General features: G+C 41.8%; 1 protein-coding gene across 1 annotated transcript in view; it reads left to right on the top strand.

Annotated features, from left to right (window-relative positions):
• The window catches only part of MYCBP2 (MYC binding protein 2), a 151,394-nt gene that overhangs the window by 61,025 nt on the left and 75,789 nt on the right, over positions 1–14,580 (top strand). The window contains exons 36-45 of the mRNA XM_054975001.1: positions 145–323; positions 1,840–1,979; positions 2,755–2,855; positions 4,221–4,439; positions 6,285–6,510; positions 7,855–7,973; positions 10,092–10,179; positions 11,348–11,397; positions 13,125–13,297; positions 13,850–13,994. Of these exons, the coding sequence (XP_054830976.1) occupies positions 145–323; positions 1,840–1,979; positions 2,755–2,855; positions 4,221–4,439; positions 6,285–6,510; positions 7,855–7,973; positions 10,092–10,179; positions 11,348–11,397; positions 13,125–13,297; positions 13,850–13,994 (1,440 nt within the window). The remainder of the gene's footprint in view (positions 1–144; positions 324–1,839; positions 1,980–2,754; positions 2,856–4,220; positions 4,440–6,284; positions 6,511–7,854; positions 7,974–10,091; positions 10,180–11,347; positions 11,398–13,124; positions 13,298–13,849; positions 13,995–14,580) is intronic.

Raw genomic sequence — 14,580 nt, 5'->3', positions numbered from 1 at the left:
ACTGATTTGGTGTATTTCAGAACTGTAAAGATAGTTTTTATAATAAATATTATATAGTTGTACATTAGATGATATTGAACAAAAGTCATTTGGAAGCAAGTGGTAATTCAAATGTTGCACTCTTTCCTGACTTTTAATTGGAAGGAAAATGTGAAGTATGCAGTCCGTTTGAGGAACTATGGCAGTCGCACAGCCAATGGAGATGGAGGAATGACCACTGTCCAGTGCCCAGATGGTGTTACGTTTACTTTCAGTACGTGTAGTTTGAGCAGCAACGGCACTAATCAAACACGGGGTCAGATTCCACAGATTCTCTATTACAGGTATGAGTTGACTTTTTAGCCAAGTGAGTTTTGTTTAAGAACTTTATTTGAAAAAAAGATAAAACCATGCAAATTCAGTCATAGTGCAAGGAAACATGCTTGTCTTCGTTGGTCTGGTCTTTAAAATAAGGCTTCTGTTAAGGATAGCTGTAACAGTTTGGGCAATTGTAAATTCTTTCGTCCTGTGGAATCAGTTTCAGTTAGGAAGTGGATTGTTCAGAAGGCCCACCTTTGCAAAAACAATGCACTTCCAAACTAGAATAATGCAAGGGGGGACCCGCAAGTAACGTGCAGGGATGCCACTCTTCTGCTGCCCCCCCACCCTCTTTCTTCTCTGGCTAATGACTTCACCCCTTCCCTGTTGCAGTATTGTTGCTTTGCTTGTTGTCACAGAAGAGCAGAAGGGGATTTATGTTTTTTTCCTTTTGCACTGACAGATGTCCTACTTTTCTTTGATGGAGAAAGAGGGTGAATCAGGAAGGTACTTAGTCATTTTGAAGTAGGTGGGCGGAGTTTGAAATTTGTAATCCCTAGAAAGAAGAGACAGAGTCAGAGACCCGTGCACACTCACATTTGCGGGGAGGGGAGAGAGTAGAAGCTCCCCCCCCCCCAAGTAGATCACCTCAGCTGCATGGTAAGGCTGAATAAATACCCTGGCCCAAAGAACTGTACACTGGCTAGGACGAGGTTGGGAAGAATCACTTTTTAAGGATACTCTTCTGCTTGGGTATTTTCCCATGTATGAGAGTAGCTGCTTTCTTTCTCTCCACAAGGAGAGAAAGAAGACTATCGCCACCAGCACCCACCTTCACACCTGCCTCCCTTCCATAACACTGCTTATTTGGATTGCTATGCAACCCTAAATGTGGGGTCGGATAGTGCTGTAAAACTGCCTTTACCTTCCGCCGGGCCTGCAAGACGGAGATGTTCTGCCAGGCATTTGGGGGCTAGGCTGTCCTCTCGCCGGCCATATCACTGAAGACCTTCCACCACCCATGCAGGAAAATGCTGTATTTTAATATACCTGCCAATTTTAATTGTTTTGATATAATGTTTTAATGTTTTTACTGTTTTAAACTGTTGTTAAACCGCCCTGAGCCCGTCTGACAGGGAGGGCGGTCTAGAAATGTGATTAAATAAATAAATACTGAATGTTCAAGCACAGACAACGCTCCTCTGTTGGAGGGAGATTTTAACTTCCCCATTAAACAATCTTTGGGGAATTTTTCTGAAAAACTGGGGGCCTCCCCGGGTCTTAGACAAATACCTCCTGTCTATATGTGACCTCTCTAATTGGGTTTTTCAGTTTGCACTAGTTGAGAGTTAGATATGTTTGTAGTGACAACATAGTTCTTCTGTTACAGAAAATAGAAAAGCAATGGCTATTAGTAACTACCTCAGATAATGATTTGAGAAAAAAATTATATGTTTAACCAGATACTTTCATGTTTAATCGGTGCTTCTGAATTTGATCTGATGTTATGTTTGTATATTAATTGTTCCATTTTTCCAGAAGCGAGTATGATGGAGATCTCCAGTCACAGCTCTTAAGTAAAGCCAACGAAGAAGATAAAAATTGTAGCAGAGCGCTTTCTGTTGTGGGGGCCGTGGTGCGAGCTGCTAAAGACCTTTTGCACAGGGCTCTTGCTGTAGATGGTAAGAATAAGGTGCAGAATGGGTGGAAGTACGGCCCTCATTCAAGATTCATTCAAGGTGGTGAGGCTCTGTACAGCAACTGTTTGCTCTTGCCTTGTAAGACCATTATACAATGGTGAACATGTATGTATACTGCGAAGATGATGCAAAAGTAATGTTAGAATGAAACCATCAGAACATTTAAAAGTCACACCCGTTTTTTACAACATGAAATATTAGCATCAGCATAAGAAGTGTTAGCATATGCAGTATTAACACTCGCACCTTCTCTAACCACACTTTCTGTGTGCAGTGAGATGGGTGAGTCTCGATGTGCTTCCCATACAACTTAACAGTCACGCAAGGAACATTTTAAGAGTGACTTCGTGATGTTCAGATGGTGAGGGGAGCGCGCTTCAGACCTTCAGTGCATTGTGTTCAGGGTGAACAGCCCTTAGTTTAGCATATAAAAGCAGTATTTGATTATATTAATTTGAGAAATAATTACGGCTTTAAATAACATTTTAGAAATAGCACCAAATATAATCTGACTAAATTCGCAGGACACAAACTGACCAGAGCTGAGTACTTTCCACTTTTTTTTTTCCACGTGGCAGTTAAGCACACGCCTAACTCTGTGATTGAAATGAATGGGATTTTACAGTGCTTAACCATAAAAATCATGATCTTTAGTCCTCCACACAGTTGTTGGCAATATATTTTTGCTGTTTAGGTGAGTAGATTTCTGTTATTTGTACATAGAAGAATATCTAAATCTTGCAATGTCTTCCTTTAGCTGAAGACATTCCGGAACTGCTCAGCTCTTCCAGTCTCTTTTCTATGCTCCTTCCTCTTATAATAGCATATATAGGACCTGTGGCTGCAGCAATTCCCAAGGTAAGTTCTTCACAACCTCCAGAGGCTCAATACTGTAAGACTTTAAGAAGAAGAAAAAACCTTAGTGAGCTGTTTACATTTTCACTGACTCATGGAGCAAACCATCTTTAAACTTTCTCGTGGTGTTTGCTGGCATTTTGTGGATTACCACACTTAACATTCAACATGTGAGCAAATGCTTGAAAACCTCTAGCTTGGAACTAAATGGCCGCATTTATTCTGCAGTTGCGACATGAAATTCTACCACAGGCATGCAGGGCCTATCAAAATTCTCAGGATGCAGTTATGTGAATAGAAACTTAACACTTGAGGGTCCCTTCTCCAGGATTTGTCTGCTGTCTGTGTGTGGGCTTTGCTCACCAGTTCGAAAAAGAGGGGCCTATTTGTAAAGCCAAAAAGGAACAATCACTAGGCGCACGTTGCTTCTTCTTGCAGTCTCTTCCTAGCCACGTCCTACCTCAGTAGAAGGTTGGCAGGTGACAGCTTTTTTGTGACGAGCGCCACCCTTAGAAGCTTCCCTTGGGCTTGTTCATCCAGGTAGAAGGAGAGTGTGGATAAGGGGATTCTGTGAAAAGAGTTGGGACTTCTGGTTTAAGGCTGCGCATCCGGTTCATTAATTGAACCAACAAATCAGCTAAATACCTTTTTAAGAGAATAGACCTGGTTGAGCATTGCAGGGGTCAGGTCTGGCTTGTAACTCCAGGCTCTCTCGGGGTCTCACTGGGAGCAGTGAGCTGCCGCACCGCCTTGTCGCTAACTGCTGCCACTAGCTGCCTCTGTTGGCACTCAGTCAGTGAGAGAGCTCAGCTTGCCACATAGTGTTCCTGCTCTAGTTAATTCACACTGGGAGGGGCCAGATGTGCTTGTGACAGGCAGCCGCACCTTTGTATGCTGCACACCAGATGGTGTTGGAAGAGAGTGAGGGAGGTGCAGGCAGTATACAGGGATAAGGGGACCAGGTCTCTCACTGTTGCAGGAGACGTCCCAACTCTGATTGTCTGATGCAGCAGAAGGAGAAAATGGGCAGGAGGGAGGTTACCATAGACATCTGGGGATTGCTAGAGAGACACATGTCACTTCCAGTTACATGACTGGAAGTGATGTTGTAGTGACACCTAGCCCTGCCTGTCAAAGCTCCCAGGAAGAGTGATTCTGGGAAGATATGAGAAGGAGGGAAGGAGCTACAGATCCTCTTCCCGAACTCTCGAGTCCAGAAAATTTGTTACAGTAATGTCTGTTGTTCAGAGTTCTTGGTTTTAATGAAAATCTAATCTCTCAACTACGTGAGTTTTAACTGTATTGAGTCGCAGTCCAAGGACTTTCAGTTTCATATAATACCTGGTCATATGCTTTGTTGCACTCTAGGTTGCAGTTGAAGTTTTTGGCCTAGTTCAGCAGTTGCTTCCTTCTGTAGCAATTTTGAATCAGAAGTATGCCCCTCCTGCCTTCAACCCTAATCAGTCTACAGACAGTACCACAGGAAACCAGCCAGAACAAGGACTGTCTGCTTGTACTACCTCTAACCACTACGCTGTTATTGAATGTGAACATCCCTACAAACCAGCTTGTATTACCCACTACAAGGTAAGGATTACTTTTAGCTGCATGAGACTTCTTAGACATAGTTAAAAATGGTTTTGTGCAGTGCTTGATTCTGGTGCAAAGCAGGCTGTCTTAGGATCGAACTAGATGTTACTTTTAACCAGATAGGAGCTGCCTTTGAAAGAACTGCAGGGGCCTGATACAGCTCAGGACCGTGGTACGTAACGCCTTTCCCTTGGTCATATTTTCTTGAGCCAAAAAAACCCTGATACGCCGTTCCAAAATGGGGCAAATACCTCCTGCGGCCATTTTGGCTCAGGAAATTTTGTTAAAAGTCATAATCTTTAGTTTGGGGCTCAATTTGTTTTATAAGCTGCTTCGTAACCTTTGTTGAGGCCCAAGCTAGGAGTGACCCAGGACATCTGTGACGAGGCTCTTCTGCAGATTTTTAGAAGGCTTAAATGTAGCTATGGGAGAACCATGATGCGGGGGGCGGGGGGGGCGGGGCGTGTTTCATGCCTTTTTCTTGGTCTAGCAAGAGCTACTTGCCTTGCAGTGAAAAACATACTGTATGTTTCCCCCTACCTGGCAAATAGCAGCTCAGGAACGGGATTGGTTTAGGAAAGTGTCATGGAAAAGATAAAAATTCTCACACCTTCTGGACCAGAGCCCCAGTCCAAATTCCCATACCTGTATCACAGCAGCTTTTTGAAAAATGTGGGAGAACCTAATTTAGATGTTCTTCATCGGGTTGGCTCCTAAAAGGATGTGAATACAGCATATAACTGTTAGAATATATTAGCAGCAATTACATGGTGCTATAAAGGAAGGAATATCTGCATTGTAAACATAAGGAATTGGTTTAAATATGTGTATGTATCTACATTTGTACATGTGTACGTATCTTCAATTAGTGGATGTTACATTGCTTTCATGTTAAGGTACTTTCAGATTTTTTTTAAAGCCTCCAGTTCAGACACATAACAAAACCTCAGACACTGTTGAGGTTTTGCTATGAACAAGCGGACTTTTGTTACCAGAGAGCTCTTAACATTTATGTTACTGGTAAGGCGTTGCATTGCTTCTTATTTTAAGGATAGTTTATGTAGTGTTAGTTTCATGGCTTGTGAAAGCCTTTGAAACAGCTGCTGCCTCTCTTTTTCTATTTTGATTAGCTTTTTATATTGCTGTTTTAAAGCATATAGTTCTGGAAGAATAAATGGCAAGTTCTGGGACTTTCAACAATTATGCTTATCTATTAGCTTTTTTTTAACTGTTAGACATTCATGATCGAACCACAGTTGAGAAAAAACGTTTGGCTTAATTATAACCAAGCCTTATATTTAAATGCTGAGGACGGCTCTTTGGCCAAAGGTTTGTGCGTGAGGATTGCCACTAGGACTTCCACATGGTTAAGAATCTTGTTTGTCTATTTCCCTCCTTGATCATTGTTTTTATGTAATTTACATTGCTCATTGCAAAACAGATGGCAGTATTATACAGGGAAATGGGGAAACAGTCTAGTAAACCAAGTATAAATGGATTTTTCTGTTACTCTTTCATGGCTAAAACACAAGGGTATAGAATAATTTGTTCCCCCCACCCCACTCCTGCAATCCTATTAATCGAATTCAAGGATAAGATGGATGCCTATTTATGTACTGTGTTAATTTTTTAATAGGGATGTTGGTGCCTCTGGAGTAGCAGAGATTAATACGATAGTAAACAGTTGTTAGGACATGAAACCATTTCTTAAAAGATTCTGCAGCTTAGAACTGCTTTAATTTTTGCTTAATACCTGATTCTGTTCAGCCCTAACCCACAAAATCTGTGTCCTGTAACTCAATGGGAAAAGGCATTAACTTCTGTGTTCTCACTTTTGTTCAGGTGACTTTTCCAGAATGTGTTAGGTGGATAACAATAGAATTTGACCCTCAGTGCGGAACAGCTCAGTCAGAAGATGTTCTTCGCTTGCTCATTCCTGCCCGAATTCTCCAGAACTCAGGATTTGGACCAAAGCAGACTTCTGTCCATGACAATCTTAACTCGTGGATAGAACTGAAGAAATTCTCAGGCTCATCTGGATGGCCTACGATGGTCTTAGTGCTGCCAGGTAAGTACAAATGATTTTTAAAAATTATCTTTAATGGCTGGCCAACATTAACCTACTGTTTTAAAATATAAATTCTCTGGGTTCAAGCTGATGAGAAATTCTGAATTGCGTAAATGTGCGATTCAAAGTAAAACTGCGGCAGAATTATTACAGCCCGGTAATGATGGACGGACAGGGGATGGGGTGAGAGCTCAACAACGAAAACCCACTGACACAACTGGCTGGAGTAAAAGAGGCCACAACTTTATTGAATTACAGCTTCTGGAGCATTGGCAATGCATAAGGGTAGGATCTCAAGCATCAGCTAACCTGCCTGCCAGCCAATGAACCCCCCACGCCCCCTCAGACTGTTGCTGAGGGGGGTGGGGACCAAGGAGCGGCAGCCAGTGGGATACCACGTAGGCGTGCACCCCTGAGTGGATCCCTGCCACCTGGTAGTGAGTATGCCCAGCAGCCCCCAGCTGGGCATGTACCATCATAACTCACTCCCAAGGTTCCTTAACGGAATCCCCTTATTGAGGAGACTGGGCTCCCCATCTCCCCCCGTAAGGATCCGATCCCAGTGTCCAAATCACTAACCAAAAGTTGTGACAGGAAAAGAGAGCATACAGAGAAATCTGCTTAAACACTCATTGCATGCAAACAAACGATGGTCAAACAAACCAAAATGGGGAGGGCAGGGTTTTGCCGCCCAAGCATGAAGTGAGGAGGGGCAGGGCTGGTGGCCGTTAAGAACCACGCCACCGGACCTGAGAGAAAGCACCACCTCTCTAGTTTGGTGCCTGGCCCTGCCTCTTGGACAGCCCACCTGGCTGGACCTCATTGGCTGGCCAGGGAGTTTGAACTTCCCGGGCGTGGGCCTCCTAGCAGAATGGCAGCCGCCATGCTTCACGCCCCTCAGCATCTTTGCAGGCTGCAGTTCAGCCACCCGGGTGAGTCTGAGGGCTGTCATTTTCAAAAAGTAATGAGTAAATATCTGAAATAATCTTCTGCCCTGCACCATCTGCATCTAAGGTATGTGGCATTGTTCTAGGAGAGAGATCAGCAGGAAGATGTGGCGCTCTCCCTCCAGGTTCTGTCCCTTAGCACCCTGTTTCTTGAGTGGGGTGCCCCCAATATTCTTTTAGATCGCCTGTAGAAAGTTCTGAATGTTGCTGCGTATAAACTAGAGTCCTGTTAGCACTCAAGGAACACTGGTTAAAGAGCAGCCTGATCTGGGCCAAATCCATACAATTAAAACACAGAAGGCTCAGTACCAATTCCAGGTAGGCTACACATTTGCTTTTAAGATGAAATGGATAAGATCTTTTTCATTTCTCTGCTAAATTTATTATTTCTTTTTAGGTAACGAAGCACTCTTCTCACTTGAAACTGCATCAGACTACGTGAAAGACGAAAAGGCTACTTTCTATGGTTTCAAATGTTTTGCAATTGGCTATGAATTTAGTCCAGGATCTGATGAGGTAAGGCTGAGTTTATAAGTATAGCAGCCTTCGAAATAATTTTTTGAAGTTTAAAAATAAGCACTTACTTATTTAATAAAATTTATACTCCACCATTTTGCCCTCCTAAATTCCACCAAGGCAGTTAACAAGTAATCATATACGTAATAAAATCACATTTAAACCACTCCAAACAACACATCATTGAGCAGTTAAGCCAGAGCTAAAAACATACAACAACATATTGGGTAGGAAGGAGGGATCTCTGAGGGAATGCCAAAAGAAACAAAAAAGTCTTCAACCGTTGGTGGAAAATAGCAACAGAATGGGACAGATGAATCTCCCCAGAGAGAGAGTTCTAGCATGTGGGTGCCACAACCAAGAAGGCCCTCTTTCAGGTCACCACCTGCCTAATCTCAGATAGTGGGGGCACCATCTGAGAGTGATGAGGATAAAGTTCTTTCTCTTGCTCATTGGATCAGGTGCAGTGCTTGTCACCAGATTGAGACTACAGGAACTTACTTTATTTAAGCAAGTTCTATTCCATTGTTCTCAACCTATCAAGGTTCTAAAGACATCTAATGTAAACATGATAAAACCATCAGTAACAGCAGATAAATAGTAGCATGCTCATAAAAATAATGATTAAAACTGGAGCTTAAATAAAACAAGAATAAAAAAATACTAAAACTAGCACAGAAATGGTAAAGCCAGGGAGCAAACTTGTAGCAAAGGGAAACCCATTTTCAGCTGGTACCTGAAATTAAGATGACTACGAGTTGGATTGAGTTTCAGAGGAGATAAGGTACCACCACAGAGAAGGCACTGTCTCAGGTAGCCACATGCTTGACTTTTGAAGATGGGTGCATGCTGAGAAGGTGGGTGCATGCTGAGAAGGGGCACATGCCCCCCTTGCGGAGGGGCACGTATATAGAAGATCCATTATGGTCCAGTATCCTCGTTTCAGGCTGTTTAGCGCTGCTGTAACATAGTGGTTAAATGGCTGGGCTCTGGGTCAGCACTGCTGGTTTGACTCCCACTACTGCCAGGAGCTCAGCAGGTGGCCTTGGATAAGCCACTCCTCTCAGCCCCAGCTCCCCAGCTGCATTGTGGGGATAACACTGTTCACCAATCTGAATGCAGCAATAATATGTCCAGGAAGGAAGTGTATAAGCACACTGTTGTTATAACGTTCTCGTTAAATTGTGCTTTTTGGAAGAAGGTGCTCCTTGTATTCCTGACAGCAACCATGCAGCTGTGTTTTATACCTGTTGAAAACTCTCCTCAAGGACAACCCTCCCCAAAGCACAGTGCAATTTGGATAAGATCAGAGAGCATGAATAATGCTGTCCGAAACAACGTGTGATCCTCTGTTACTGGAAGATTTCGGTCTGGTGTGAATTCTGTGTGTTGTATATGCTAGAACATGTATCTTAGATCCCTGCCTCTCCTGGCTGTTGAAATCTTACTAGGAGAAGCTGATGGAACCACTTTAAATATCATTAATTTATTTAGAATATTTTATCCTGGCCTTTCTCCATGCAACTTGGGATGGTGTACATTTTTTAAAAAAATATTTTATTTTAAAACATTACATTACAAATACAAGGCTGCTATAAAATCAATATTGTGAATCAGCTTACATTAACACTAGTATAGTCTACAAGATAAGAGATAGTGTAACGTGATTATAATATCTAACAGCAGATGGAACATTAGTGATTAGAGTGCAACAGGTTCTTTTAGTTTAAAGATACAGAGGAAAGGTGCCTGGGAGGATAAATATCATTGCATGTTAAGTATTCAAAAAAAGGGAACCATTTAGAGAAGAAAACAGTTTCTTTTGGGTAGTGTTGTGATTGATACAAGCGGGATGGTGTACATTGTTGTCTGCTCCTCCATTTTATCCCCTAAACAAACCCTTTGAGGTAATTTAGGCACTGAGAATTACTAAAACTCATTCTAGAGGCCACAAACTGTTTGCCTTCCCAGAACAATTAGAAATTTGAAGTTTGATTTTTTTTAAAGTTACCTTTTATTGTGAAGTAGTTTTAGTTTTGGTTGTCAGATTGAGATGCTGAAAGGATTTGAGCTTCTAAACCTAAGTTTAAAACGTATTTTTGTTGTGTTTGTTTTAAGGGAATCATTCAGCTTGAGAAGGAACTAGCCAACCTCGGAGGAGTGTGTGCTGCAGCTTTGATGAAAAAAGACCTGGCGCTTCCCATTGGTACATGTCCCTTAGAGGGAGAGTGGATTTACCCTTATTTGTAGAATTCATCAGAGAGTTGCAGCTACGGCTTTGGGGGAGGAATATCATGTTAAAGATAACAGTCACAATCCAGAAAGCCTTTGACGCATGCTCAAAAGCTTCTGCATGCCCAGCAGGGCTGCACCAGACTTTGTGGGTCGTATCCAGATTAAACGGACTCTTTTCGCTGATTATGCCTTTCCATCGTAGAGTTTACATGTCATTCCCCAGGAGCAGCATTTTGTAGAGATCAAAGAGCTGCAGTGGGAGGGACGAGGCAGGAAATAATCAGTCTGCCATTGGAAAATTTAGACTGGATCCAACCCTGTGAATAGCAGCTTTTAATGCTGAACCATAAACTGCTGTGGAGAATCTCCCAAGCTTGAATAGTGGTTTGCTGTGTAGCATGTAGGATTGCCTTTCTGATGAAAAGCCAAAATTCCTGCTTAACTGATGGAGCGTCTAGTCCTGTCATTCCCTGGACTGTGGTCAGTGGGTATGATCTTCCAATCACTATTTGGTTTAATTCAGTTCAAGATGGCTAAAAGAAAATTCTGGAATTTTATGCAACTTCACAATATTTGTTCTGAAGCCTTTGTGCTGTCAAATGGTTGTTTATTACGTTGTCAGAGCTCAGAAGCTAAGCAGGGTCAGCCTTGGTTAATAATTGGATGGGAGACCACCAACAAAGACGAGGGTTGCAGAGGCAGGCAATGGCAAACCACTTATATTAGCCTCTTGAAAACCCCACAAGGGGTCGCCATAAGTCAGCTGTGACTTGATGGCACTCTCCACCACCACCAATTTTATGAGTGGGGAGTGCCATCAAGTTTGGTAGTGGGGTGGTAGCGTGACTAGAAAATTTTAATTTTATAGTTGCCCTGCTTGGTTATTTTTTTCTTCAGGATTTGTTAGCGTTAGTTGGTTAGGAGTCTTGATCTTCTAGAGATAAGGAGTGGGAATTTCATTTCAGAACTGCTCGGGTTTAGTGCTGCTAGCAATTACATCCAGGCAAGAGCCACTTTACCAGTTATCACATTTACAGGGATTGTGGGGGCACTTAAAGACAGGGGAAAAAATTCAATATCCTTTTAAAGCTTTTATTATTACGTTGATGTCCTAATACTGCGTACTATTTTGTTAACAGGCAATGAATTTGAAGAAGATCTTGAGATACTCGAAGAGGCTGCTCTGCAGGTAGGCAATTACTGCTCTCCTTTCAAGATGCACTTTCGAGATACTTTGCTAATTGGTGGATGTGAAAACAGTAGGGAAGTGGCTGTAATTGCTTAGGAAATCATTTCATAGAATTGATAAATGTCTGCACCCAATGAAATAAAATATCTCAAGGGAAACAAGCGTTGCTGTAACTGGAGGCAAGGGCTAGGGGCACGAGGAGAAAGGACGAGATCTGCTGTGCTGACGTCCTAGACGGGGCCATAGTGGCCACGGACAGTATCTTACAGCTTCTGTGACTAGTCTGTACACCAATGAAATGTGTCTTCTGAAGGCTGGAAACCTGCTCTTGGGGTTTTCATTAATTTCTTGGGATTTTCAGGTAATTTCCTTGAGCTCCATCAGTTTCTAGATGTGTCATACTCTGTAATTTGCTTTATAACTTCATATTGAGCCTTAGAGGAAAAAATAACCTTTTGAACATAGCCTCATTTATAGTTGGCTTAAATATAATGGTGATCAGTATATCTTTGTATAATGTTTATAGTATGGCAGTACTTGTTTAATAGCATTTTGTTTTTCCAAATGACTGTACAAATAAGATGGACTGTTATCCAGTGAATTGTCATAAAGTACATGCGGCAGTCTGATTTTTTTTTACCTGCTGCACCTTGTTGTGAAGCTTTGAAAGGTTCTAGCTTCATAACCATAGTGGATATGGGAGCGAGTATTTTTCCAGCACCAGCACTTACATAAACATTATAATGCCTGTTGGCAAGGAAGTTACAGCTTTTTTTCCTCGAGTATACCCTCTATGCAAACTGAGCGATGCAACATCATCTGGAGCATTCTATAAAGCAACTTAGTTAGCATGTCCTGACTTTTGTGCCCCTGTTTACCCCAGAAGAAGGAAATTATGTTTTAATGTAATTTATAGCTTGCCCGTCTTCCAAGCTGCTCAAGGCATATCACACGTCTCTCTATTCTCAAACAACTCTGGGAGATGTCTTAGTGTGTGAGAGAGGAACTGAACCAGAGTCAGAGATTTCAGTCTAGATCTCCCTGAGCAAAGTTGGACGTTCTGTCCACTGCATCACATGCTTTTCACACTGGCCAAAGACACAGCCACTTAGATGCATGTTTGGATTTTCTGTCCATCTTTCCAGGGCAGCAGGATTGGGGATCAAAACTAGAGTCCTTCCACTGGGCACATTATCCTTGCGCACACACTCCTTTTACGTAATTATTTATGCCATTCTGGTTCTGTACAGCCAGAGTAAGTTTTACATGCATGGCTCAATGTGTGAACCTGAACCCTTCAGCATGATATAGACTGTTAAAACTACCTTGAGTTCTAGGAATTGGAGAGGAATTGGAGGTGGCAGCTACTAGTTGTTGAAGATTCCACCCAGAGGTGATATATTAGATTTATTGCTTTTTAGGAGGGTTGTGAAAATAAGTTTCAGCCTGGCTTTTGAGCTATAGAGTGCTGGGATTTAAAATGTGGTTTCAGCTGTTTGCTGCTCTTTTGTGATTTTTATTTTATTACCTTCAGGTTTGGAATGGCAATGCTTTGTAATAGCATCACTGTATTTTGTAACTGAGAGCCTTTGGGGGGGGGGGGGCTTTTCAGTAGGCCGGATGTATGTTTTAAAAATGACATGAAATGATTAGATTAATTATCCTATTTTTAAAAAGTGATACATTTGTTTAGAAACCAAATTAATGTTTTTACCGTCTCTGACCAGGTTTGTAAATCACACTCTGGCATCCTGGGAAAAGGTTTAGCCCTGTCTCACTCACCGACTATCCTGGAGGCACTTGAAGGGACTCTTCCGCTGCAAGTACAAAGCAATGAACAGTCATTTTTGGAGGATTTTATTTCCTGCGTACCAGGATCAAGTGGTGGGCGGCTCGCAAGGTACTTTAACTATTCTGCTACTGTCCATGACCCCTTCCTATTTGGTCATTTTGAACAGAGAAATGTGGCATGCAAATGCTTTTATCTCTAGATTGTTTCCTGTCTTATGACTAGCTTTACTTACATACTGTACTTTGGAAAAAATGCATTTTTCTTCTTCTAGTATACTTGTATTTAAAATTTTTAAAGAGTGCAGGAAAGTACATGCCATTTTGATCCCTGAGAATTTTGAATATATATATTTGTTAAGCGGGCATAGTTATATAAGTATGCCCTGAATCACATAATGGTTGAAGTATGTTGTCTTCTGTACAAACAGACAGAAGTCTTCTATTTTTATGCACATGTATAGCAAGCATTGTTGCAAAAAGATAAAAATATTGTATTTTACTATAGAAGTAAGTACCTAAGACCCTTTTTCCCCTTGGAAGCTTTATCTTTCTTCCTGTAATACAAAAACTGTCATATTCTAGACCCTCCTCTTTTGTAAAGAGATGTGAAGATGGAATGTGAAGATACAGGGAATGTCAAATGATTGAACTTGGTTTTTAGGTGGCTTCAGCCAGATTCCTATGCAGATCCCCAGAAAACATCCTTGATTCTGAATAAAGATGACATCCGATGTGGTTGGCCAACTGTTATTGCTGTGCATACCAAAGACCAATATGGTGAAGTTGTGCATGTGCCCAATATGAAGGTAATAGTCTGTGAATTTAAAAAGGCTCTGACATTAGCAGTATACTTTTAAAGTAATACTGTATAACTTGTAGATGTGCGGCACATAAAAGTGTGTTGAAATTAAAACAAAATACCTGTCCCTTTCTGAAGTGCCTCTTAATTTAAGGCTGGCTTCTGTTACTTAGTTTTTATATAGTTTGGGTCACAGCTTGGCCCATGGTAACAATTTGCCCTTCAGATGGAGCTCAGGGCTGGTACTGGAATAATAGCAAAAACAGCAACACTTGCATACTGCTCTTCTAGGCAGATTAGAGCCCTACTCAGCACGGCAAACAAAGTAAGTTTTATTATTATCGCCACAATACAGCTGGAGAACTGGAGCTGAGAGGAGTGATGATGTATCCAAGGCCACCTACTGAGCTCAAGGCAGTAGTGGGATTCAGCTCAGCGGAGTGATGGTTTGCAGGTTAATCGCTTAACGACTATGCTACAACGGCTCCTCTAGAGCATTTCTTTAACTGTTAAATATATGGGTAGTTTCTCAGGAGAACCAGGCTAGCTTCCATACCTTAAAATTTAATAAGATTTAAGTTTAATTAAATAAG

The sequence above is a fragment of the Eublepharis macularius genome, chromosome 3, assembly GCF_028583425.1.
Source record: "Eublepharis macularius isolate TG4126 chromosome 3, MPM_Emac_v1.0, whole genome shotgun sequence".
NCBI classification, from domain to species: Eukaryota; Metazoa; Chordata; class Lepidosauria; order Squamata; family Eublepharidae; genus Eublepharis; species Eublepharis macularius.
The sequence above is the reverse complement of the archived record's forward strand: the minus strand, read 5'-3'. Positions and strand labels throughout refer to the sequence as shown.